The sequence below is a fragment of the Fistularia commersonii genome, chromosome 12 (genome assembly GCF_037954325.1).
Source record: "Fistularia commersonii isolate RoL2024-O1a breed Wild chromosome 12, RoL_Fcom_v1.0, whole genome shotgun sequence".
NCBI classification, from domain to species: domain Eukaryota; kingdom Metazoa; phylum Chordata; class Actinopteri; order Syngnathiformes; family Fistulariidae; genus Fistularia; species Fistularia commersonii.
In genome coordinates, this window is record NC_141295.1 from 3,804,076 (window position 1) to 3,830,959 (window position 26,884).

The 26,884-nt window shown below is 50.5% G+C and overlaps 2 protein-coding genes across 2 annotated transcripts; one reads left to right on the plus strand and one right to left on the minus strand.

The window, feature by feature from the left end:
* LOC147228179 (lipopolysaccharide-induced tumor necrosis factor-alpha factor homolog) lies at window positions 1-2,973 on the plus strand. The gene is made up of 4 exons (XM_086156440.1): window positions 1-120; window positions 1,021-1,050; window positions 1,689-1,821; window positions 2,737-2,973. The coding sequence occupies exons 2-4, from the start codon at window positions 1,026-1,028 to the stop codon at window positions 2,843-2,845; spliced, it is 267 nt and encodes an 88-aa protein (XP_086012566.1). The 5' UTR covers window positions 1-120; window positions 1,021-1,025; the 3' UTR covers window positions 2,846-2,973.
* A 143-nt stretch (window positions 2,974-3,116) lies between these two features.
* LOC147228180 (uncharacterized) lies at window positions 3,117-26,625 on the minus strand. Its single transcript, XM_086156437.1, has 63 exons — window positions 26,488-26,625; window positions 24,563-24,667; window positions 24,452-24,470; window positions 24,287-24,323; window positions 21,915-22,037; window positions 21,420-21,619; window positions 21,229-21,332; window positions 20,967-21,079; window positions 20,635-20,871; window positions 20,476-20,550; window positions 20,158-20,396; window positions 19,979-20,060; window positions 19,748-19,891; window positions 19,466-19,668; window positions 18,329-18,438; window positions 18,137-18,255; window positions 17,877-18,053; window positions 17,765-17,796; window positions 16,860-16,957; window positions 16,754-16,776; window positions 16,638-16,659; window positions 16,517-16,544; window positions 16,332-16,410; window positions 16,094-16,240; window positions 15,810-16,021; window positions 15,527-15,746; window positions 15,237-15,445; window positions 15,052-15,149; window positions 14,959-14,981; window positions 14,861-14,882; window positions 14,752-14,779; window positions 14,579-14,663; window positions 14,350-14,496; window positions 14,043-14,254; window positions 13,845-13,948; window positions 13,642-13,760; window positions 13,410-13,565; window positions 13,118-13,332; window positions 12,953-13,038; window positions 12,039-12,175; window positions 11,812-11,937; window positions 11,546-11,736; window positions 11,387-11,475; window positions 10,976-11,103; window positions 10,117-10,244; window positions 9,909-10,026; window positions 9,623-9,841; window positions 9,375-9,545; window positions 9,155-9,304; window positions 9,015-9,079; window positions 8,793-8,922; window positions 7,976-8,061; window positions 7,775-7,904; window positions 7,516-7,706; window positions 7,344-7,434; window positions 7,135-7,264; window positions 6,852-7,042; window positions 6,629-6,784; window positions 6,413-6,549; window positions 6,196-6,335; window positions 5,596-5,690; window positions 5,209-5,509; window positions 3,117-3,836 (listed from the first exon to the last, which is right to left on the minus strand). The coding sequence occupies exons 2-63, from the start codon at window positions 24,612-24,614 to the stop codon at window positions 3,745-3,747; spliced, it is 7,791 nt and encodes a 2,596-aa protein (XP_086012563.1). The 5' UTR covers window positions 24,615-24,667; window positions 26,488-26,625; the 3' UTR covers window positions 3,117-3,744.
* Window positions 26,626-26,884: the final 259 nt, after the last annotated feature.

Genomic DNA, 26,884 nt, shown 5'->3' on the forward strand with positions numbered 1-26,884 from the left:
AGTGGGTCGGCGAGGTCAGCTAGGTGCGCGCACACAACAGCCAAACCATCTTATGACCGCCGGGAGCAGACCAGGCTGGCCAGGAAGGATCAGGGAGCTGTAAGAAAACAAGCAATAACGGTCCGTGAGTAGATTAATTAGACTGTTTGTTTACAACCGACTGGCGAGGCGGAGGTTTGACCAGATCAACTACAAATATTTGATTTCTAGAGACTTGAGGCGGTTCTGGTCAGACCTACGGAAGTTGCCCGAGAATTCGGGCAAAGGTGCCGAGTTCTCCTTATATTATTTATGGGACTTTTGAAGTCAGGTGTGTTAAAATGCAAAATTTGATTGTAATATCAATGGTTATTTAATATTCAAGTGGTTTGGGGACAATTTGTGATCAAAGCCCTCTATGGTTAAATTATTTTGTGTATTTCCTTTTTGAATTGCTAAAGTCTGACAACAAAATACAGCGATATGTTATGACTATAATGATAATGACATAACATTACAGGTGTTTTTACAAATGAAAAATCTGAAACATATTGTCAGGTGAAAATAGTGACGTCTTTTATCCAGACTGCCTTTTCCTATTAGCAAAAATTTTTGCTGATTTCAATAAAACCATGCTTAACTTTGCATTTGGTTATGGCTCAAAACATATAGAAATAGGATCAAATTTACTATAAAAACCCTAAACCTGTCCAAAAATCGGGACAAAATTAAAGAAAAGTCAGGAATCTATCCCCTGAAATTGAGCCAATTTTTGTTTTGCCGCTTTAACGCCGGTTAGACACCTTCTGAGTGCAGCCTTGAGCCTGGAATTAAACCTCCTCACCAACCGGAGGCAAACTCAATTAATTGTGCAGAGTATCGGACACGGGATCCTTCGCACAGAGCAAACGCAGCGGAATACATTCCCATCGAGTGCTGCTTTTTCTTTGTTTTGTTTTTCCCCGTCAGCGTGTCATAGACTATTTCTTACTGTGTGGATTGACCTGCATCTTTAATATGGACTTCTTTTTCTGTTTTCAGAAGTCATGGAAAACGCACAAGCGCCTGCTGGTGAGTGCGTACTTTCGACATTCCAGTCTGTTTCCATTTGCAGCCATTGGGATGGAATAGAAATAGCAGAGAGAAGCCTTGCATTCATTGTAAAGTGCAATACAATCACATTAAGAAAATTGGTCTGGGAGCCGCAGATTGATCTTTATAGGGGTATAAAGGCCTCTACAAACTCCGTGAGGATTTGTTCTCACTCCCATTGAGCATTTTGAGAATCTTCGAGCTGCTCCATAAGAGGTGGGATGGATCTCCTCCCGCCGCTCTCCTTCATCTGAACATGCCGTTTGGCCTTTGCAAAATTGTCACGAAGGTATTGCATCGCTTGCCACAGACTTGCCACTCTCCTCTGGGGACAACATCTGGGCATCTGTTTCCTAGAGTTACCAGCCATTTGCATGTCTTTCTAAGTCCTTGGTGATGTGCTCCACAGATTTTCAGACTTCCTCAACAGAGCTTAAAAACTGGAAAACATCATTGACAACACTTCTGCTTTTGCACACTAACTCACGCGATTGTTCCTATGCTCCAATGATATTTGGAGAACAAGAACTCCAGAACACAGCTTGAAGAAAATTCCAGCTGCGTATGCGGAGGCCTTCAGTCTCATTCCGTGTGATGGACATCTTTTGTTTCCGTAGCAACAGCACTACCGTTAGGAGATGGACCAGTCCAGGTCCCTTGTCCGACCTGCCGTCAGACCGTCCTCTCTAAGGTGGACTACTCCGCTGGCTTGCTCACCTACCTGTTCTGCGGAGGCCTCTTCCTCTGCGGGTACAACGTAAACTCTCACTGAACACTATAAATCTGCTCAAATCGAAGCTCAACGTGACAAAATGTTGTTAAAAGTTGCCAGATATGAGCATTTTATATAAAATAATTATAATTTTTCACGTATCAAACTTGTTAAACTAGTTTCAAACTACTTTCTCCTTTTCCACATACTATTGTTGGGAGTTGTAGTTAATTATTATATGATGCCTGTGCTCATTTAAATGGCATTTGGCAATGAAGAAGTTTTAATTCTTTATGGAATACAGCAAAATGCATACATATATTTTACTTAATCTAAATTAAAATGAAATTATACACACATTGGGGCAACACTCATGTGCTACATCCATTATCCTGGTCATAGATATCCCACTCCTGAGTGGGTGTTTAGCGAAATTAGCAAGAGCCACTTAGCGGCTGACAGTTAGCTTGGCTTTCAGCAACAATAAGACCATTGAGAAAGAGGACAGGGTGAAATATTTATTAATAACACACTCTCCCCGCTTGTGGCGTTTAATAGTCTGTCGATTTTTTTCTTCAATTATTAAACATTCAAGTGTTCTCATGAAACAACCCAGGTTATGGTTAGACTGTTATCGTTGGTAATGGGCGTGCTAGCGGGCTAATTAGCGAGCTAGCGAAACACAAACAAACCAGGTTATAGTCGGTTCCCTAAATATCCTAAATGTCTGCGGAGCTACTAAAACTTATTTGGGGTCACAATGCGAATAATTAATTAAGAATACTTTCATAACCAGACGCTTACCTAAAAATTCAAGCAAAAATAATCAAGGAATTACCTAGGACATCAGCCTTGGGCCGCAGGGGAAAAAACGACTTCACCGTGGCGCGCTACACGAATTTTCACGCCATTTCGAGCGGTCAGTATCGTAATGCGAACCTGTTTCTGTTCAGCTTCGTCCTGGGCTGTTGCCTCATCCCGTTCTGCGTGGACCGGCTGAAGGACGCCCGGCACATCTGCCCCACCTGCAAGACCGTCCTCGGCGTCTACAAACGCCTTTAGCTCTCAGCCCTGGCCGGGGGAGATGGTTGCTAACGCAGCCCCGATGGAGCTCCGCAGTGCGCTAGCTAGCTTGCACAAGTCTAAGACTTGGGAAGCACGGCTAGCAAACGTCAGCTAAGTGTAGTGGTTTTGTTTGTTTGTTTTAAAAACATTTAACTCGACTCCCTTTTTTGAAATCTCATTGCTTTCTTATATCTTCTTTCTTGATTGTTACTGTTCAGAAACCTTGCCGTAAAGCCAGGGGAAATAAGCAGATTGGCAATAAAATGTCCAAAGATCAACACCAAAACATTTATTAAACACTACAAAAGAAGTGACTGAGGAAAGTGCAGCGCTATTAAACGCTTAATCATTTTTAAATAAAATATAGTCAAATCTAGTACAGAATGACAGAAATAAATCCATTAACAGGTTTTATTCAGTATTGTGACATGTATATTATGTATGTCTTGGTGTATTTGACATGTTTCAGTATCCAGCTGAATAACGTGATGTGATTGTTCCGCTCTGTCATTTGAAATTATTTTTCCCTCCTGATAAAGTGATTAAAAAACCCTCTCTTCTGCTCTAATAAACTTTGATCAAGCGACGAACAATCTTTCTGCATTGTTACGATTGATTTATTGATCTTGCGGCAACAGCCCTTTTTTTTTAAGGAAGTACTTTGGATTACAAAACAGATTTACTAACATGTTTATCATTTGCAGAACAAAGGGTTATAAAAGTAGGGTAACGTTGGTAAATGTCCTCTGAGAACATCAGCCTTAATCATCAAGAAAAGATTATTTACACATTTTATTATAATTGCACATTAAATATCTGAAGCGTTACTAGGTAGCAAGTGTAATTTAAGGCTAAAAGGTGACTTTCAGTTTAAGCGCTTTTGCTGTTTGGAGGCCTCACACCAGAACCACATGCTGGGGGAGGACAAGGACGGCGAGGAGGAAAATGAAGGATAACGGGATGTCTGCTCTGACATGGGAACCATTGCCTGGAACGAAAAAGTCAACGTTAGACGTGAGGAGGATGATGAAGAAGACTTAACCAGTCCATCCCGGAGCCGTGCAGCGTACAGTAACTTGGCTCCACGCGCCCTCTTGTGGCTATAGCATGCAAAATCGAATAATTCAAAATGACTAATATTTTTAGAAAAAGCCTATGACAGGGTGCCAAGAGAGGAGCTCTGGTATTGTATGAGGAAGTCTGGAGTGGCAGAGAAGTATGTTAGACTGGTGCAGGACATGTATGCTAGCTGTGAGACACTGGTATGGTGTGCTGTAGGGGTAACAGAGAAGTTCAAGGTGGAGGTAGGACTCCATCAGGGATCAGCTCTGAGCCCCTTCTTGATCACAATGGTGATGGACAGGCTAACAGATGAGGTTAGACAGGAATCCCCATGGACCATGATGTTTGCGGATGACATTGTGATCTGTAGTGAGAGCAGGGAACAGGTAGAGGAAAATCTCGAGAGGTGGAGTGGAGAGGAATGAAAGTTAGTCGCAGCAAGACAGAATATATGTGTGTGAATGAGAGGTGGAACGGTGAGGCTACAGGGAGTGGAGATCAAGAAGCTGGAGGATTTCAGGTACTTAGGGTCAACAGTCCAGAGCAACGGAGAGTGCGGAAAAGAGGTGAAGAGACGGGTCCAAGCAGGTTGGAATGGCTGGAGAAAAGTGTCAGGGGTTCTATGTGATAGAAGACTTTCAGCCAGAATAAAAGGAAAGGTGTACAAGACAGTGGTGAGAGAGCGATGCTGTACGGCCTAGAAACTGTTCCAATGACCAAAAGACAGCAGGCAGAACTAGAGGTTGCAGAGATGAAGATGTTGAGGTTCTCTTTGGGAGTGACTCGGATGGTTAGGATCAGGAATGAGTCTATCAGAGGGACGGCACATGTTAGATGTTTTGGAGAGAAGGTCAGAGAAGCCAGACTGAGATGGTTCGGTCATGTACAGAGGAGGGATAGTGAATATATTGGTAGACGGATGCTGGAATTGGAGCTGCCAGGCAAGAGGTCTGGAGGAAGACCAAAGAGAAGATTTCTGGACGTAGTGAGAGAAGATATGAAGGTAGTTGGTGTGAGAGAGGAAGATACAGAGAACAGGGTTAGATGGAGAAAGTTGACTCGCTGTGAAGGGAAAAGCCAAAAGAAGAAGAAGATATCACAATGATGATTCCATCTTTTATCTTTTGCATGCATGTATTATAATAATTTGTCTACAATGGACAATCATATTCCCGTTTAACTGCTCTAATACTTTTTTGTTTTGTCAAAGAGGATCTGCTGCGCACAGAACCCCGAAATGCCAACGTCAATAACTATTATTTTGGAAGAACGGATGGAGAAGGATTTGGCCCACTCACTAGACATGGTGGTGGCCGGCTTGTCGGTGGCCGGCTTGTCGGTGGCCGGCTTGTCGGTGGCCGGCTTGTCGGTGGCCGGCTTGTCGGTGGCCGGCTTGTCGGTGGCGGCGGGGGTAGGAGGGTTGGCCGGGGCCGGCGTGGAGGGGTCGGCTCTGCCCCCGATGAGTCCCAGGTCCAGCTTGTCGAGGTCCGACTGGAGCTGGCTCCTGATCCAGCTCTGGACCAGCGTTTGGTTCTCGTAGGACTTCAGCTCTGCCAGCTGGGTGCCCAGGAGGTTTTTCACCTCGTCCACGCTCAGGGCCTGGAGGTGGAGATATAACACAAAACTCATCAAACGCCCACACACACACACACACACCAACACACACGTAGGCAGAAAACACCAACCATAACGACGTCCTCATCCAGGCTGGTGAAGGTCTCCAGGTCCATGTTGACATCCGAGGCTGACAAAGTTTTCACGTAATCCAGCGTAGCGCCCCCTGGAGGCACGGGGAAACTTGTCGGGGTTAAGGGATAATGATGACGGCCCGAGATTATTGATCAGGAATTGGAGGATCACTTCCTGCTTGCGGCACTCCAAAATATACCGCTCAAAAAAATAAAGGGAACACTTGAACAACACAATGTAACTCCAAGTCAATCACACTTGTGTGAAATCATAGTGTCCACTCAGGAAGCAACACAGATTCATTTTGACTTGTTTTAAGGACATTACATCAAAGTTGGATCCCCCTGGAGTTTGTTTTTACACTTTAATTTGGAGTGTGATTTCTAATCCAGACCTCCATGGGTTGATACAATTGATTTCCATGGATCATTTTTGTGTGATTTTGTTGTCAGCACATTCAACTGTGTAAAGAGCAAAGTATTTCATAAGAATATTTCATTCATTTAGATCTAGGATGTGTTTTTTTAAGTGTTCCCTTTATTTTTTTGAGCAGTGTATTATATTCATGGGGTGTGTGTGTGTGTGTGTGTGTGTACCGAGGTACGATCGAGACATCTGGTAGGTGTTGCTAGAGATGGTGGAGCGAGTATTTTCACGGAAGGCCTGCACGGCGATGTCGAAGAGCGCTCGCTTCTTCTCCAGGGTGCAGCTGGACACAGTCAAGGCGTTGGCGTCTCTGTGACACACACACACACACACACAGTTTGAACTCTCTGAACAGTAGTGAAACACACCCGCGCGCACACTCCTCACTTGAGGCTCTGCGGGGATATGCTCCTCAGCACGTCCACGTCCAGGGCGCACAGGTTGGGTCCTCCGACGGCGTTGAGCTCCAGGGTGCCCAGCGAGTTCTCGTCTGCGCTCAGATACTTGGAGATGACGGTCTCAGCCTGGGCGAGGACGAGCATGCATCAGCGAGGATACACACACACACACACACACACACACACACACACACACTCTGCCTACCAGGTTTGGGTCCCACTGGCCGCCGGATGTGTCCATCAGAGCGGCGAGCGTGTCGATCTTGGTGATGTTCCACGTGTTGATGTTCTCCACGGTGGCCACGCGGGACGCTGGACCCAAAAGCACCACCTGCTCCTCCGGGATGCCGGTCGCGTAGGCCTGGAGGACGACGCTGGCTTTCAAACCCACCGACACACACACACTTAAACACACGCCATGTGTTTACCTCCTGCAGCTTGGTGAGAACCACCCGGAGGTACTCGTCCTCCGCCACCTTCTCGGTGATGGGGTACAAGTTGTCCTTGACGACGGCGGCACTCAGGCAGTGTTCGAACTGGGCCACGTCGTCGTAGTCGAAGGGAAAAGTGTCGGCGCTGATGGTCACCTGGGTGATCTCTCCCACCGTGCACTCCTCATCTGACGGCGAGGGGGAGGGAGGTTGACACGGGGCTGAGCCGCCGCCGCCGCCACCGCCGCCGCCTTTTCGCACGAGAAGAAGAGAAACTCACCGACGGATCGCTTCAGCTTCTTCTTGAGGGACTCCCTGATTGCGGCTTGCAGCCTCTTTATCCTTTCCTGGTCCACGCCGTCGTCCCTCAGCACCTTAAGGAAGCCCTTCAAGAACTGCTTCTTCGTTTCCTTCCCGCCAAAATAAAACGCACGTGTGAGAGCTCGGATCCAATCGCGGCGGCAGAAAAGAAGGTGATTTGTCACGCACCCTGTCAAAGTGTTCGTAGAAGGTGGAGGTCATGTAGAGCGGCAGCATCCCGAGCGCCTCCAGGGTCATCTCGTTCCACGTCGACGGAACACTGGACGCCAACAACATATTGAATTAATCGCCGGGGGGGCAAAAAATGTGGAGCGAGGGCTTCGTTTCTCCCGCGTTTTACCCGTATTGCGTGTTCCCGGTCAGCAGCAGGGCCTCGGCGGCGGCAGCCTGGGCGGCGTTGAGGTCCGGGCAGCTCTCCAGCTTCTCCAGGATGGCGGGATCGGAGTCCCGGATGTAGGAGGCGTCCAGGGTGCAGCACATGTTCCCCAGCACCGACACGTCGTCCTCGGTCAGGCTCGTGCCGGTGATTCCCTGGGATGGATGGGGAACATCAGCGCGGGAAGCGGTTTGAGGCGACGCGCGCTGCGGCCGGAACCCACCAAGCAGCTCCTGGCGTTGGCGAACAGCTCGGTCAGCTTGTAGCTGAGCGCCGCCGAGAAGACGGAGAAGTCTGCATCCGCCAGCTGCTGGAAATAGGATCTGCAGCTGGCCTCCGGCACTAGGCTGTAGCTGCGGGGAGAGAGTCAGGGGTCAGGGGTCAGAGGTCAGGGGTGAGGGAGTGTCGCCGGTGCTGAACTCACTCGTAGTACAGCAGCACGTCGGGAGGGTAGAGGTCAAAGCTGGTGGCGTCCGACTCCCCCTTTATGTAGTTGTACATGCAGGTTAACTGGCAACGGAGGCCAAAAATAAAGGAAAAAAAATTATTTCGGGTGAAAGCTGCTGTCAGCAGCGGAACAACATCGCGGATCCCGCCACTGACATGCACGCCAGCGCTGGATGACAAAAAAAAGTACAGAAATTACATGATATTTGACAAAGTGACATGCTCTTAATTTAACAATTTAGTAAATGATATAATTTTAAATATATGTATGCATATATATATATATATATGCACACACAAACATATATAAAAAAAAAGTTATATGTGTGATATATATATACATATATTATATATGCAGCTACTCTATATAATGCATAATGCAATATATAATATATAATGCAACTACTATTTTTGTTTTTTACATTTTTGTCATTTTCTATTTCAGCCATTCGCTATTTAGTATGTATTTATTTTAAACCACTCTGTCACCGTTTTATATTTTCTTTTCAATCTGTATTTTCTATATGATTATATGAAAGATGTGAAAGATGTTCCTGAATTTTGAAAAAGGTAAACAAAATGTATTATGTTTATTATTATTATTAAGGTGTAACTGTTAACAGGAGCTTTAATTGTATCTGCGATCAAACCTGGTCAATAAAGCTAATCTCACAGATGATCTCACATTCCATCCTCAAGTACTTTTTTTGTTATAAATACATTAAAGTTGCTTTCTTGCACATTTGATATCCCACAAGTCACACACACACACACACACACACTCCTTCTCTCACCTGGGTCTCCACCAGATTCACCCTCCTCTCGCCTGTCCTCCGACAGGCTTTGATTAGCTTCTTGATCTGCACCATCTTCAGTGTCCTCACGGACGTGCACGTGAACCCTTGCAGCACGGAGGAAGACAGACTGCACACACACACACACACACGGTATAGACTCTGCACATGTTAAAAGTCATAAGAATGCGTGTGTTGTGTTTATCCCTTCGTAAAACTGACTTGTCCGCGCCTCCTAGCGTCGCGGTTGCGGTTTCCAAGGCGATCACATTGAAGAACAGCTCAACCTACAGGACACACACACTTAGTGAGACACCGTTAACACACACACATGCACACACAGGTAGACTCCCGCCGCCCACCTGCTGCTGCTTCCACTTTTTCCGGTTCAGCGTCTCCAGGACGTCGGCGCTGTCCGAGAGCTCCAGCAGCAGCGCCCGCGGGATCTCCGCGGCAACGCCGTCCGGAACGTTCTTTACGATCATATCGCTGCCGTCGCTCACCGATACGATCTGAAAGGGAAGGGAGGAGGCGTGAGAACGTCACCGGAGAAGCCGAACCACGACAACGTCCTCCACTTACCTGGGTGACGAAGACCTGATGGATGACGGCGGGCGCGCCTAACAGATTATCCATGAAGGAGGAATCGGCGGCGGCGATGAGCAGCTGGGAGCCACTGATGCCGCCGAAAGTGGCGGCCGGGACGCCGCCGAGCAGAGTGCCCAGCATCGTGAGCGACGAGGCGCTGTTGATCTGCAGAAGGGACAGGAGGGAGCGGCGATGAGGAACATCGGGGGAACGCTTCGGTTTCGTCCCGACGCGCGACGCACCTCCATCATCCCCGCCGACATGAGCGCCAGGACGATGGCTCTGGCCTGGCCTTCGTTCCAGCCCTCCACGCCGCTCAGGACGCCCAGCGCCTTCATCAGGTCCTCCGGCGCCATCATCATGATTTGCCCGGTGGAAATCCCGACGCTTTCGTTGCCGAGGGCGGCGATGGCCGTGGCGTCGATGTTGTCGCCGAGGTTGCCCGCCAAAGCGGCGGCGACCTGCGGGAGGAAGGACGGACGATGGATCCGGAAGTCACGGATCCGACCGCGGAGTGTGTGCGCTCACCTGCGGGTCCAAGTCCGGACACATGGAGGTCAAATTATGCAGGATGACCACGCTTTCGCTCTCGGAGAGCTGGCTGAAGGCCGGGCCGGGAGCGGTGCAGCGGTACAGCAGAGGGAGGCTACGAGGGACGGACCGCAACGCGGACAGAGCAGACGGTCAAACGCCGTTTGCGCCGAGATCACATGACCCGCGGTGACACGCGACTCACTGTAAGGGGTTGAAGTTGCCGTCCTGCAGGTACACCAGCTGAGTGTAGAAGTGGACGAAGTCCAACGGGAGGTCGGTGTGGTTGAGGAGCTGGATGTTGAGGAGGTTCACCGTGAACACCTGGATGTCCTGCAGCGACGGACGGCAACGAATATGTCGTGAATTCATCTCCGTGCTTCTAAAATACGTGTCAAACTCAAGGCCCGCGAGCCAAATGTGGCCCGACATTATTCTATATGGCCTGTAAGAACGTCTTAAAAGGTCTGAATGTCTTAAGATGAATAAGTCAAACGTGCGCGTTGACCATCAACCGCATTTCCCACTATTAATGCAGATCATGTTGCAAAAGCCGCATCCAAAAACACTGCAGCAATGAAAGCTAGCTTTGTAACGGGGCAACTAGTAGACATAATTTTAGGCAAAGTATGCCAAAGTTAGCCTTCCAGAAACTGACGGATTTGAACGAGTGATAAATTCAGAGTTATTTAACATTAATGAGTAGTTAAATTCATTTGACATTACATTTAGTTACATTTATATACCGCTTGTGTTGTCTTGCGGGTCAAAAGTGACCCACTACCATGTTTAGCTGTAGAGAAGCTTGAAATTTTATGACTTTTCCTAAAGAGACCCCATAATTAGAAAAAGTGATAGTTCTTTTTTGTTTATGTTTCCATGTGGGCTGTACACCTCTCGGGTACAAAGATTGTCTTACGGGTCATTTTTGACCCGTAAGACAAGGGGAGTAAACACAATGTTGAGATCGCACGAGGGATACTGTTATACTGCAACCATTACGCTGATGTGGCCCTCGGTGAAAATGAGTTTGACACCCCTGGTTTAAAACATTTTTGAAGTACCTTCGTGGATCCGAACATCTGTAGGTCCTTCAGGGTGAGGAACTGCAGGAAAGGCCCGATGTACAAGGCGAACCACGCGGTGGAGTTGAGTTCCGGGTCGTCCGGACGGTAGCACCTGGGCTCACTCTCTACGGCGGCAAACCACAACAAATCCTCACTCCAGGCACTCACCTCGACGGTATTTCGGTATAAACAAACTACCGCGACCCAATAGTACCCCAAGTACTTTGATACTTCTCTTGGTTAAAGTGCTGCTACAACCCACTGCAGCTGCAAGTACCCATTTAACTCTCCAGCAGTGTAGTACCGCTATACTTTATGGTTCTACAACTCTCAATACAGCTGCTTAGATAAGCTGTTCCAACAGCGAGGCGTTCGAGTGCACCGCAAAACATCCAGCCTGCCTCCTACCTGTGGTCAGATAAGCTCTGATGGTGTCGTACATGTCCGACCTGTTGAAGTCCGCCGCGGCGAAATTGTACTCGCCCAGAACAGAGACACTGCGAAGGAGACGGCGGGAGTCAGGAAGCTTTGCGGTAAAAGGACCTTTACAACGATGATAAAACGTACAGCCGCTGGAAGGCGAGGCAGGTGGCGTTGTGCACGGCGTCGGGGCTCAGCAGCCGTTCGGTGAGGAACGGCAGGTAGTCCTGGAGGCGCCGGTCGAACCAAGCGTCGGCCTCTGACCTGCTGGGGCTGGCCAGCGCCATGGGCCAGACGCAAGGCAGCGTGGGGCGGCGCACCGCCTCCGGGAGATGCTCCTGCCATTTTCAATCACGAGGGTGTTACCGTGGCGATAGTGTCACCTGTGTGTGTGTGTGTGGGGGGGGGCGCACCTCCTCTAGGAACATGGGTGTCTGGATGTAGTTGGTGAAGATTTCACAGAGCGCCGCGTCGCTGTCCACCACACTGGGTTGACGGAGGTACTCCCCGAGGTCCGACGGCGGCATGGAGTTCACCAGCTGTATCCATGGCAACCAATTGGATATTTTTACCGAATATCTCTTGGAAATTATACCCGCATACCGTAATTATAAAAAAAAAAAAAAATTGTGACACCCACCTGGTGCATCTTGTTTTTAGGCATGAGCGACAGAAAAGAGGCTAACCGCGGCACCCGGAAACTCAGGAACCGGCGCTCCACAAAACGGTAGAAGCTGTGGTCGAAGTTGTCGCCGTAGCAACGGAGGGGCGTCGGCTCTGGGAGCGGCAAAGGGAGAATGAGCTCTGGCGTCTGTTTCTATGGATTCTATCAAAAACAATTTGAAAAAAGGCTCCCCTAGAACAGGGGTCAGGAACCTATGGCTCTTCTGGTGATGCCGTATGGATCCCAGACAATTTTGAGTTAAAAAAGAAAAAATCAGTTTGGAACTGATTTTAAAATACTTGTGATATTTCTTCATTATAATTTTAGGGTTAGATGGAGAAAGTTGATTCGCTGTGGCGACCCCTGATGGGAAAGATTTCTTCATAATACTGTGTCATTTTAACCCTCATATTACGTTAAGGGTCAATTTCACCCAATGGGTGAAATGGGTCAAATTGACCCTTAACGTAATATGAGGGTTAAAGTAAACAGAAATTAGTTTTGAAGATAAATTTCACGTGTCACCCGTCGGTCGGGGTCGGGAACCATTGGCTTCCGAGCGCGTCCGGGTCATTGTAAAGGCGAAGAAATTAATTTGATCAAATAGCCAACTGCTTTATCCGCATCAATCCCGGTAACGGAAAAGATGGCGACAATTTGCATTTGGATCTGCGGTATGTCTAATATGCTATGATAAAATTGCATAGATGAAAGGGTCAAATATAAAGCGGTAAGACGTATTTCATTTTTTGTGCCTTAAAAATATCACTATATGGCTCTCGATGAAATATGTCAAGAAATATTTGGCTTTTGCGGTTCCCGACCCCTGCCCTAGCATTTCTCATTTAGCCGCTAACTTGTTAGCATCATTTTAAGAACTCATGATTCACCCCTGAGCGCCTGCAGGATGTGGTCGTGGATTTCTTCCTGCGTTTCTTCGCCGAGTGTCGAGATCGTCCGATTCAGGTCATCGATTCTGTAACAAAGTGTCACAATGCGTGAGAAAACGCACGCGGCCGGATGAACGTCTGAGGGTTCCGAAGCCTTGCGCGTACCCCTGCTGCTCGATGCTGCAGTTTCTCCCGGCCAGGATTCGGAAGAACGGGGCGACGTGCCGCGGGGAAAGGCCGAACAGCAGGGGGCCCAGACGGTCCCGGAGCCACTCCAGCACCACTTCGTCACCCGCCGAGGGATCGGACAGGTTCGCCCGCTCGAACACGACTTCCAACATGGCCGACCTCACGTCGGCGGGGAAGGCGCTCTCGTGACCCTTAAAAAAAACACGTCGACTTTTAAATTAAAGTTGTTTCCCCCCCGCCGATCGCGGTCGGGGAAGGCGTGACCCACCGCGATGGCGGGAGAGAAGTCGTCGTAGAAGGCCACGAGCAGCGGGTCCGGGACGTGCCGCATCACCATGGCGACCTGGGCCGGCGAGCTGAGCTGGCCTGGCGTGGCGGACACTTCGGCGAGCTGCCGCACCGTCAGCGCCGGCAAGGCCTCCATCTACACACACACACACACACATGCGGTTGGAGGCTGGAAACACTTGCAGACTCGGCATGGCGGACCGTTAGCTCACCACTGAGAAGTTGGAGTAAAGCGCCTGCAGGTCGCGGACGGAGACCAGCGCGGCGAAAGCGCCCACGTTCTTGCGTAGCCATGTAGCGCTGTCGTTAGTGTGCGAGCTGCAGGTGGGATCTAACTCACACAGACACGTGTTCCAGTAAGCTAACATTTCTTTTTTTTTTTTACCGTGATAGTATTTCTCGTGGCGTCACACACCGGCGCTGTCGTTCCTGCTCAAGTACACCTGGATGAAGCGGGTGTAGACGGAAAGCATGGTCGGGGGCGTCATGTCGCGTCGGATTGAGCTCAAGATGCTAAGGCTGCGGACGGAAGCAAAGCAAAGCGGGCGCTAATGCGCTAATGTGCTAATGCGCTAATTGCTGTGGATTGGAGGTTCGAGAGAGCGCGGCATACATGTGTTGGTAGGCGGCGCAGGTCAGACCCCTGGCGGTGAGGCAAGACAGGAACGCCGGGGAGACGGCGGGCAGGAAAGGGCGGAGGCGGCGCCCGAACCACAGCTGGATGAAGGCGGGGTCGTTGAAGGAGGCTTCGGGGACGACGTCCAGACGGATTTCGTTGATGGCGTCCAGGATTATCGGCGCCGCCGGGTCACCGAGATCCAGAGTCTGGAGAAACGAGCGTTGTGAGCGCTTCTCGGCCCAAGAGGGCAGCTCGGAGGAATGGCGGCGGCGGCGGTGGTGGTGGTGGTGGGGGGGGATACCGTGTCGCTCAGGAGATCCAGAGCTTCGTCCAGCAGGTGGGAGGCTTTGGAGAGGAGCAGCATCCAGTCGGGCCTGGAGCCGGCGGAGGCCGGGGAGCGCTCGCACCTGAACAACCTCTCCAGGTCCTCCGCCGTCAGATTCGCCAGCTGCGAAGGAGGAGAGGAGCGGTCGGAAAACGGGCGCGGAAGCGTTTTTTTTTTTTTTTTTTCTTTCTTTCGTTTTTCTTACGGATGCGCAGGCGAACTCCTCCACGCCGAAGTCGCAGAGGCGACTTCCCGCCTCGCCGGTGTCCAGCAGGAGCTGCACCACGGAGCTGCGGCGCAAAGACACCCGAACCGGTGATGCGGTTCACCGTCTTGACGAAACACTATGTTTTACATCCCGGCCCGGCGGAGTCTCACCTGTTCACGCCGACACACGCCGCCGTCTCTGCGGGGAAAACGGGAAAATACAGCCGTTAGCTGGGGGATGGCAAAGCGGCGGGAGGGGGGAGAACCAAAAAAGACTTACGGTTTAGAGGAGTGATGGCGCACTGGAGGAGGAGACGGACGGGGTTAAAGACGAACGGGTGAGGTTTGGGGAATATAAGATTAGAAATTGGACCTTACCTTTCCTCTGTACACCGAGCAGCCTGGAGGGGACGCACAGAAAGACGCGGGTCAGTGAACGCCACGCGGCAGGAAGGTTTTATTTGGTCTCACCTGGCGGGAGGTGCTGGGAAAGCGCCTCCCTGCCGCTGCTGATGTTGGAAGCCACATCCAGGGAGACGACGGTGGCGGCCAGGTCCAGCCTGTCGAACCTGGGAGGCGGGAGACATCCGGGGGGGGGGGGGGGTTAACGCCGCGAGGCGATCCGCCGAGGAGACCCGCGGAGGACGTGAACTCACAGGGTTCTGAAGGAGGCGCAGGAGAGGCTTCCTGGATGGAGGAACGCGACCAGGTAAGACAGGAAGTCGGTGAGTTCGCCCTCCCGGTCCGGCTGGGTCAGATGGTTGAACACCGCGTGGATGACGTCGTCTTTTGACGGCGGGCCGGCGTGAGGGAGCGCCACCAGCTCGGCGCTCTGCCTCGCCGTCAGGAGGTCCACCGCCTCCAGCTGGAGAGGGAGAAGAGACAGAAGCGTCACCCGGGGAATGGAGTGGTGACCGGCGGCGAGACGGGGAGGAGAAAATCTCACGGGTCGGAACTCCGGGTTGAGGCGGAGGATTTCCCGGAGGGGCAGGGAAGCGGAAAACGGGCCCAGGTTGGCCTGCAGCCAGTCGGCGCTGTTGTTAAAACCGGACGTGCAGCCCGGACCCGAGTGCGGCGCGGAGAGAAAACGGAGGACGAAGTCCTTCAGGACCAGGTGTCGCTGACTCGGGGTCATGTGGTCCCACTGCTGGACGAACACCTGCAGACTGAAAAGGAGTTTAGGGTTGTATCCTGAACATTTGGTGTCTTTACATTCCCGGATTGCTTACATCTGCCGGTACGCGTGGCAGCTGAGGTTCCTGCTGCTCAGGCAGCGCAGGAACGTCACCGAGGCGAAGGGGAGGAACCGCCTCAGCCGCCAGGAGAACCAGAGTTCCGCCGCGCTGCCGTTCCTCAGCTGCTCGTCGGTCAGGAGCGGCAGCCGCAGCTCGCCGATCGCATCCAGCGCCGGCGCCGCCCAGACGCCCAGAGGCGCCGCGGCCTGCGGGGCGTCATCACATTATTACTTTACATCGTATTTGTCAAGCCTCCTCGACGGAGCTACAAGTCCAACCTCGACGGCCAGGACGTCCAGCGCCGGGTTCAGGATGTTGGACAGCCTCGTCAGCAGCATCTTCCACGCGGCGGCGGAGAGATTCCCGTTCCCCGGCAGGTCGCAGGTCAGCAGGGACGCCAGTTGCTGGGCGGTGAAGTTCCCCAACTGGAGGAAAGAGAGGGGATACAAACAACATCAAAAAAAATGTACACGTTACACGAAATACCCTATTTAAGAACTTGAGTTTTGCCATCACCTGCGCACAAGCGTATTGCTCCAGGCTGTAGTTGCAGGGGACGTCCATCGACGCCGCAAGGTGGGCCTGGAGGTCGGAGCTGTGTGTGTGTGTGTGTGTGTGTGTGTGTGTGTGTGAGAGGGGAAACGGGCGTTCAAACCGGCAACCTCGCGCGGGAAAGTCTGCGAATAGAACAAACGCTCTACCTGTCCACTCCTCTGCACACGTGAGTGACTGCGAAATGGCACATCGACAGAAAAAGATCAAGTTAGCTTTTCCCGAGGGGGTTTCGGCGTGAAGGTGTGTGTGTGTGTGAGGAGGCCTCACCGTTGACGTGGGTCGCCGGACACTGAGGAGACGCCGGAGGGAGAAAACACAAGAGAGAAGTTTATCACACGGAGAGCCGGGCGACGGAAAGCAGACGCGTAGAAGAAGGCTCTCACCAGGATGTTTTGCGGGATGCACTCTGAAAACACACACACACACACACACACACATACTCAGACACGTTCGTTCACAGAGTAATGCACCGACGGCGTCGAGACTGACCGGACGGCGCCGTTTCCACCAGCTGCTGGATGTGGGCCCGGGTGTACGGCTCCATGTCCGGGGGCAAGGACGCCAAGGCCTGGTGCAGGCGTGCAAAACTGGCGAGACATTTAAAGAGCATTGTAATGCTAACGGTATAACATATAACCAAATGCAATGTAAACGCACATGTGAATCGACATAGATGTAAAATAAAATGTTTACCAGTTGCTCTGCTACAAAGCTTTCACTGCCGCGGTGTTTTTGGATGTGGCTTTCGCGAACACATTCTGCCGCCGTCATAGTTTGACTTTTAATTCTCGGACAATTTGTCGTTTTTCTGGAAGGCTAACTTTAGCGTACTTAGCTCAGTGTTTGGTGTCAAAGTGCTGACGTAGGTTGTGCTCATACCACAAAAAAAACACACCGCTTTTGTATCCGCCTTTCCATCTTTCTTGAAGCAGCTTTCCTTATGCATCAACTTTTCTTTTCCTGGACATTTAGGGAACATTTGTATTTCTCAGTTCCACATGTTGAAAATCTCATTGATGCGGATACACTGCAATCTAATGGCAGGAGGCCGTCACTTTGCGGGCATGAATATGTGGGAAAATGTCATTTATGGTCAATGCACATATTTGACTTATTTATCTTAAGACAATCAGACCTTTTAAGATATTTCCGCGGGCCACATTAAATGATGTGGCAGGCCACATTTGGCCAGTGGGCCTTGAGTTTGACACTTGTGATCATAGAGAACCAGAAGAAATGGCATATTTTCTTCTCTGTGGACCAAAACAATGCTAAGATAATATAAGATAAGATGCGCTAATGTCCACTTGAACCGAGCTAACGGGTCAATTTTTCCTCCTCGTATAGTTGCCGCGTTGCAGGATGCGGTGACGTATATATTTAGAAGTACTCACATTTGCCGGTAGATGCCGCAGGAAACGTTGACCTGAGGAAATTGATAAGAAAAGGTCGCCATCAAGGTCGCGCAAAGGTCGGTGACTGACTTGTAAAGGTGAGAGCGGCGACCTCTCTGGCGAGCTGGACGACGGCGTGCAGGAAGGGCTCGAAGCCCCTGCTCTCGGGGAACTCCAGCAGGAAGTCGAAGACTCCGTCGATGACGAGGGGCTTCTCGGGCGGCGTCGGGAGGGGAAGTAGTAGCAGCTGCGCCGTCTGCGGCGGCGAGAGGAGGTGGAGAACCTCCAGCTGTTCGGGGGACGACAAGGGGAGTCAAAGCGGAGCGGGACTCGGGTGACCCCGGGTGGCCTCGGTGCGACCTTGTGACCTACCCCTGAGAAGGTCGGGTTGAAGTCATACAAGTCAACGACAGAGGCGAACATGGTGAAGGGTCCAAAGTTCTTCTCCAGCCACTCCGCGCTGTGATTGGCCGAGGACACGCAATGGGGGTCTGGAGAAACACATGATGGGTTATCGCTACGTTGCGTCACAGCCGACTCGGGGTTCTTGCGCCGCCTACGTACCCGACGTGTTGTGATGCAGGAGGAAGGCGTGGATGAAGTGCGTGTAGATGTTGTGGCCGTGGGCGTGATCTACAGCCGCGAAGCTCATGTGTTGGCCAAGATCGTGCACGCTGAGGGACAGGAGACAAATTAAGGACGATGCTAGCCAGGTACCGCCATTACAGTTCTCATTAGTCATGATTAAAAGAAGTGTACGGCTCAAATTTGATTCCAGGAAGTAGTTTCAACTTTTAGTTTCGCATTGAGGGATCACGGTAGGGACCGCTGCGACGTGCACCTTTAGCGCCAAACTCCAAACCAACGAAAAAAAGAACATGAAGCATACATGTCCTGCATGGTGGATATACAACAGATCCTCAGTTTACTATCACGTTACGTGGTTATGCTGTCATCTCCAAACGTTAAAACAAATTTTTACGCGGGAACTTGTCGGCAAGTGGATTGGACTAACGCGACATCGTCGCCGGTTGTGAGCCAGATTGGATTGTACTCCTTCATCACGGCTCCCAGGTGTAAGTCGGACTCACCTGAAGAAGAAAAGGTAAGCCGTCTCCGCGGAGGGTAAAATAAAATGCTCGGAAAATGCCAAAACACCGACAAACATTGGCCGGTTGATGGTCCTAATGTTAGCCACTGTGTAAGTGTAGGTGAGCGACATTGGTACTTAAGCGCCAGTCCCGACCTGTGGCGAAAATCGTGTTACATCACGCCGTCGGATTCCAGAGTAAGTCGAGGACACCCTAGATAAGCATGGACTATCAGATGGGTTAAAGTGTTTTTACCTTCTCCCTGCACTGCTTCTCCATGTGAAGACCCTATTAGCCGTTAGCGACCTCTATACTGAGCTTGAACCTCTTCTTTGCTCCATTTCCCCGCTGGTCTATTTTGTCGCAAGTAAACACCAGACCAGTAATAGTTTTAAAAATGGTGCTCCGCAGTCGGCGAGAAGTATCAGCTAACGGCTTATGAGTTCTAGCAATCGTCAAGCACCAATGTGCCCTTCCTCCATGCTCCCTCAGGGAGAAACAGTCTAGTACCTGGAAAGCTTCTAGGAACTGCAAAAAAGTTCCCAAAGAGCAAAAGGGGGCAATGAGGACTCGACTTCCCCTGGAAACCCAAATGTTGTGGCGATCTCACATGGTTTGGTAGACGGGACAGGAGAAGTTCTTGGTGCTGAGGCAGGAGAGGATGCTGGGGGGGACGGCAGGCAGGAGCGGCAGCAGCTTGATCTGGAACCAAAGCTGGATGAAGTCCGTGTCCTCCAGGTGCTCCGGGGCAAGAGCCGGGGGGTCCGTCTCGCTGAAGATCTGCTGGAAGTCGGCCGCCAGCTGGCTGAAGTTCTGCAAGAAGACGGCCCCGTTTCAAAATTCTCGATTTTTATCCCGACCACATGGGACGACGGGGCCGATGTGTACTCGCCTGTCCGGACAGCTCCTGGATCAGCGAGTTCAGGCGCCCCGTCAGGCTGACGATCAGCGACATTACTGTTGTTTCCGTCATGGTCAGGTTGGTCTGGGCGGCGCAGTGCAAGATATGGGCCACGTTAGCCACTGCGTCGGTCAGCTGGCGGCGGAGGGGAAGTAGTTGTGAACAGAGCGGGGAAACATCGTAGCCTTGACTTCGACCGTCCAAATAAAAAATGGTATTTACCCCGCAGGGTCTCTGGTCCAAACTGATGCTGCAGACGTCCAGGACCTCAGAGGTGTCGTTGTCCACTGTGTGGTCCAGATAGCTGCGTACGCAATCGACAACGTCCACTCAGATGAACCGACGGCTAATGACGGGATCAGAAAACCAAAACATTCGTCCAAGATGAGCTCTAGACATACAACACTTGGTGGAAGGCGAGCATGATCTTCTCGTCCATCAGCGCCTCCTCGGGCAGGAACCTCCGCAGCAGCGGCACGACGACCCGCCGGTACCAGTCGGCCACGTTTCCCGCGTCGAACCGGGGCATCTCCGTGGTGACGGGCGTGTCCGGCGGGCGGTACATGTCAGCCAGCTCGGCCAGAGTCCAGTTGAGCACGAACTGGGCCAGAGTAGTACTCCGCATCTCCGATACGTCCGTCTGGGGGAAGAGGAAGGAAACCTCGGGTGACTCCGTGGTGACGGTTAACGGCGTTTCCCGGCTCTGCTGGCATTCGTACCTCTTGCGTCAAGGAGACGAAGCCGTGGACGAAGCTCCCGAGCGGCTTGAACGCCGTGGACAAACCGTTCAACACCTGTGGGGACAAGATGGACACATGAGTGCTTCTCTTTCAGAACTCCAATAGCCCAATAGCCCTCTTGTCCTACAGCATAGGTACCTCTCTGACGCTGTTGTGCGAGGACGCCGGCAGGTAGGGGTCGTGGTCAGATCCGTATTCATGGTCCCCTGTCCAGTTGCGACCCGACCCCGGGACCGTGACAGGGTGAGGGCCCGGCTCCCCCATCAGCAGACTTTGGAGGACCAGGGTTAGCGTGCCGTTCTCCAAGCCGGCGACCTCAGGCCTCAGCAGCAGCTCGGCCTTCTGTGCCGGGGACAGCAGGTGGAGCACCTCCAGCTGTGTCCACGACAAAAACGAAGAGGTGGCGGAGGACTTAGGACGATGGGGGGAAGGGACGTGTCGGCTACACCGTCGGGCAAAGTCCACCTCACCCCGCTGAAGACCATGTTGATGGCCGAGAAATCCTCCATCCGGGCCATTGCTCTGAAGCTACCGAAGTTCTTCATCAGCCACTCCTCGCTGTTCTCGTCCGGCTCCACGCAGCCTGCAAGGGAAAAGGAAACTCGACGCTAACACCTAGCATCAACTGCTTTCTGAGTTGTAGGGGTTCTCTGTCAACCACGTCACGGGGAATTCTTGTCGAAATCTTCTTGTCACGGCGACTGGACTTGAATTACAACACGACCGCGTTACCTTGGACCGATTCTCCCGACAGGAACGGATACATGAAGAAGGTGTAGATCCACTGCTGCCTGACGGGATCCATCTCAGAGAAGTGATGGCTGAGCTCCCGCACTCTGCCGAGGGAAAGGGGAGGTCCGGTTAGCTCGTCGGCACGTGGCGAAGGCTAACATGTGAGGTGTAGTGAGGGGAGGGGGGGCTACATTATCTGGTAGGTGGAGCAGCTGAAGGTCCTGGTGCTGAGGCAGGCCAGAAAGTGCCTGGTGATGGAGCTCAGCAGGGGTTTAATCTTGACGTCCAGCCACATCTGGACGAGGAACTCGTTCTGCAGGGGGTCCGCCTCGGGGTGCATCTCCAGCGCCCCCTGCAGGCTGAGAAACGGCACTCCCGTCATGCTGGACCTCTGCCGGGGGTGGGGGGGGGGAAGGCCAGAGAGGAGATGTTCGGTTAGCAGGAAAGCAGATGACAAATAAGCCAGTTTGGCGTGAAGCTATTAGCTTAGCATAGTCCGCGCATGGCTAAATTCACACTGTGAAAAAGTAGCAGCTTCCACGGGACTCGGAGTAATTACGCAACCGGTACGTTTGAATCCGGAAAATATGAACGCTTGTCGTCGAACGACCGGTCGGGGCGGAAAACAGGGTCACATTCCTGTCGTCGCACGTCGGCCGTCACATAACGTCAGCTTCCGCCCGCACCATGAAGGTGTAGATGTCCATCGCTGCCTCCATCAGCCCGCGCAGGTTCCTCATGTGATCCTTGCCGGTGTCCGCCGGGTGGAGCCCCACGCACTGGAGGAAGGGCGCCGTCGGATCACTGACCTGGGGAGAGGAATCGCCGTTTGGACGTGAACTAGCGCACAAATGCCATCAGAAGGCTTTGAAAAGATTTAGAAAAATACTCGTGAGTTTTTGGTCGCAGCCTAGTCTCAGAATTTTCCGTCAACCTTACAGGGTCACTATTTCCAAGACTGCAACTACAGCGATCCCTCGCTATAACGCGGTTTGCTTTTCACGGTTTCGCTACTTCACGGATTTGCATCGTGCATTGTGTTCTGCATTCCGATTGGCTAAAAAGTCACTTCGCTTCTTCTCCACCTGCGCGTCAACAACGTTGCAGTTTATTATGTACACGTACGTAAAACAGCTTGCCAAATTTACATTACGTACGTGCAAATTCTCTTGCAATTTCGAGTTTCTCTAAAACCCATAATGTTGACAAAACGCTCTGGACCGACAAAAGCCCCAAAAGGTAGCGGAAGATGCTATCTATCGCAGATAAAGTTAAACTTCTGGACATGCTAAGGGAAGGTAAAAGCTATGCGGCTGTAGGTCGGCATGACGGAATTAATGAATCTTCCGTTCGTTCCATAAAGAAGGAAGAAAAAAACATGAGGACGACAGCAGCAATGTATAATAGAGTATTTAATTGTATAATAATTGTAAAAAAAATAAAGGTTTCTACTTCACGGAATTTGCCTATCACGGGTTCTTTTTGGAACGTAACCCCCGCGAAAAACAAGGGTTTACTATAGATCTTTTCAGCAACTTCTCCCCACCATACAATGTTTTCAGCAGGCATCTGCAGAGCCTGAGCTATTTAATAACAATTTATACTTTATTAATACCTCGTGGGGAATTGGTTCTCCGCATTTAACCCATCATGGCTGAACCATGAGCAGTTGCTGCCTTCCGACAACGCTAGCGGAGCAGTTTTCAGCGTGACAGGCTGAGATACTGTCCGATATTCTGTCCGCTATACCGCTATTTCAGTCCATTTGTTTTCCGTCGCTGCTCGGTCAAGAAACGTTTGAGAGTTGACATGATCCAAGCCCACAGCTCCATCATCCACTCCTTCGTCCACCTATACCGCCAAAAAATATCGTCTCTGCCGCCAATACCGCTCTGGTGATATTTGTCTACCAGGTTTTTTCCGGTTGTGCTTCTGCTTCATCACCGGAAAGACTTGCGATAACATCAAACATGTCTAATATGGTCGATATCTAACACATTTGATATTGTTCAACACCCAAGACCAGGAAAAGACTGCTTTAAAGCAGCTCAGATTACCATCTTGTACTAAGCGACCAGATGTTAGGAGTGTAACGTGACTCTGGGCAAACTCCTAAAATCTCTTCCGACTTCCAGATTTTATTTTATTCAGCGACAGTAAATTCCTCTCCATTCAGCCGCCGGCAACCATAAAAACCTATCTTTAAGCTAAAAAAAAACAAAAAAACTGTGCAATATTTCATTTCACTGTGCAATATTCAGAAACTGTGCAATATTTCATCTCATCTCATAAGAGCTACACTACAATTTTCACTACAATTTTCCCTTCTATCATACTATTGTGCACTCCTTACCTCACTTGTTACTAAGACACTTTATAGTTTTATCACTGTTTACTAAGACACTTTATAGTTTCACTGAGACACTTTGTAGTTTATAGTTTATTTTTATTTCTAATTCTGCCTTTTTCTTTTATTATTTATTACTGCTATATTTTCTGTAACTCTGGCACAGCAATTTCCTTCGGGATTAATAAAGTTGTTCTTATTCTTATTCTTATTCTTAAAAATCTTCAGGTGTAAGCCCAGCATTTGGCAGCTGTCACCAGATCGGAAAATCGGCGTTAGCCGAGTCGGAGTTTAGCCACATGTCAGAGGAGAGAGAACATTCTGGACCGGTGATAAAAATCACACCGGTTGAGTCGAAGAATCACCCTTTCGTGAAAACAGGATCCTAATCAAAGGACACCGGGTGAGATTTACTTTTGGAAAAACACTGCACACACACACACACACACACACTTGATTTCTCAATGGCCCAATGTGGTGACTCATCGGTTTCAAATCCGCCTGAGAGGGAAGGAATATCTGAAAATCAGCGACGGGTCAAACTGGTTTGGTCTTTTCATGAATCTTGGGCGAAGGCGGCGGCATGTGAGATGCTAATCGGGGCCACGGCAGGAGCGTATCGATATAACGCCCGCGGTGAACCCCATCTTTCAGCCAATTACAGCTGGTTTCACCGCTATGATAGCAGAGCATTGTGGCGGCCGTACTCACCGGGACGCACGCCTCCCCGGCAGCGCATGTCGCATTTCTGTAGGTTTCCATCCACCGGCGAGGCGTTAAAAAAAAAAAATAGCAACAGAGGAAGAGGACGTGTAAGGTTCAACTCGGGGAGACAGAGAGGCGGGTTAACTAGTCACCTAGATATCCTCGGCTTACCCCGTTTGCGCCGACCACCCTGCAGAGAGAACCGGAGGGATGACATTTCTAACATGATTTTACAATTATTATACGACAGCCGGGGTCGATATCCCGTAATAACCCGCTCACCGTGGCAGCATCCCAGCAGGTACACCAGCAAGAAGAGGCAGCGTGACTTCATGATGCGCCCGTTCCCGCGGGGCGGGGAAGGGTTCGTCTGCGAGGAGGGGGTCTCTGGGGATCATAGAGAACATGTGAGATGTTCACCACGCCCAGCGGGAGTGTGTTTAACACACCATCCTGGTGAGCAAGATAGAGACGAAGGGTAGGGAGCGATTCCTATTCGTTACTTGTAAAAGGTGTAAAGGTCAAAGGTCACTGATTTAAAAAGGAAGCACTTATTACTTGTTTCCAGGTGAAACTAAAAAGCGAGTGTCCGCCATGTTGCTATGACTTTATTTTGCGAACCGTAAGGCACACCGCATGATAAAACATATATAAAACGAAATAAAAATTCAACTCATTCATCTTGCTTTATTCCCTCGGAAACTCTGTTTGGTCTTCTTTGTAGTTCACCTTTTTGCTTCCTCCATTTCCGTACCATTGATTCATTAATGTTGAATTATTTCTCAGCTGCTCTATTCCCATCATCTACTGCGTAACTGATCACCTTGAATTTGAATTTCGCTTTGAAAGCTCTTAACAGGTGCCATTTTTGGGGATCCTCATAAACAAATGTGCATTAATATTCTGTTGAAGGACAGTATAAACCGCTATTACAAAACGTGGTGAAGGTAAGCGTCTTACGTACAGTTCTCTGATTGGTTTATTCTCGCCAGAGATAGCAGACACCTGAAGTTAGTGTGAAGTTGGAGCAAAGTTAGTCGTCTAACATTGTCTGGCGTTGCAACCCGTATTCAACCAAGTAACGACTTCAATACAACATCCCTGTGTCAGGTGCGGAACAGTCCGACAATCGATCAAGCTCCGACGAAGCCATTTTGACAGATGTTCAGTAAGCACGACAAGAATTCATATATAAGGCGCACCTGATTATAAGGCACACGGATGATTTTTGAGAAAACGTAAGGGTTTTAAGTGCATCTTATAGCGGGGGAAAAAAAATACAGTACACAGTTATCTCGTGAAACCGCAACCCGTCTCGGTTTAGCGACGCCGCCGAGGCATAATCGCCCAATCCCATACCAGCCCCCCCCCCCCCGGCGGATCGCAATCAGGGAGTGGTGCGCAGATATTTTACAGCGACCTTTAACTTACACACAAAGGCGACGAGACAATGGTGGCATCGGTGGGAAGAATGCGGACACTCTAAACCGAGGAGACAAAAGTGGCGAGCGCACCGGGCGGATGGATGCTTCTCGCCGCCGCTCTGAGCGTGAGGCCTTTTCCACTCATTTCCCACTGGTGTCAGATTGAATATATGTGATACATATGTTATACATATATACATGTGGCCGACATGTTCTCGAAATGTGGAAATTCCCTTTGGGTGATGGGAGGCAAAAAGTTTCCATCGGTTGCATTGCACGCCGCTGAATAAACAGGCATCCATCCTGATGGCGTGCCGCTCCACCTTTGCCCTCATTTCTCTCCCGTGTTGCAACATCCAGCTGAAGTGTTTGCTGGCAAGGCTTCGGAGTGTGGAGGAAGGGGGTTTTAAAACTATTTCCTTGCAAAAAAAAAACAAAAAACGCTGGATGTCATATCATCGACGTGAAGGAATGGTGACTCAGAGTTATAGGAACTCAAAACTGTCTCTGAGTTTGAATGAAATTGGAGCAAAAAGAATGATAACGTGACACCGTGAATCACCCTATGCTAAGGTCATGATCTGATGGATGAATTTACTATTAAATCCTGAAAATGATGATCATTCCTGAATATTTTTAAAATAAATGATGGTGCCGGTCGCTGCCCCCGGAGGAGGAACCCCAACTCTTCGGAGAAAACGCTCTAATGAAGCGGAGATTATTGTTCCCAGCGCTGACGTCATCGCCAACACACTTGTACGACAAACAGAAAACAGCTCTTACCTCAGGCGACGACCCCAGGCGTTGGTTCTTTGAGCGTAGACCGGCGGAGGAGGCGTCAATCGGTGGCGTCGGTCACAGAGAGAAAACAAGACCGGGACGGCGGCTTTCCCGCGCCGAGGCCTGGATGATCACCTCGGGAAGAAATCAGAGCGGAATCACTGAACTGACGGTTGACAGTCGCTCTTCTCCTGAGTCCCGACACCTGAGATGCAGGTGCAGCGCGAGCAGCCCTTGGGGTTGGTGGGCGTGTCAAGCCATGCCTTATTAGTGCACGGCGGGGAGGGACGGGGCGTGGCCTTGCAATTGGAGTCCACTGACAGCAGTTATTCCTGTTGTGCGCGAGTGTGTGCACACAACAAACTGTGTGTTTGCGCTTGGCCATCTGTGTGAAAGGGGG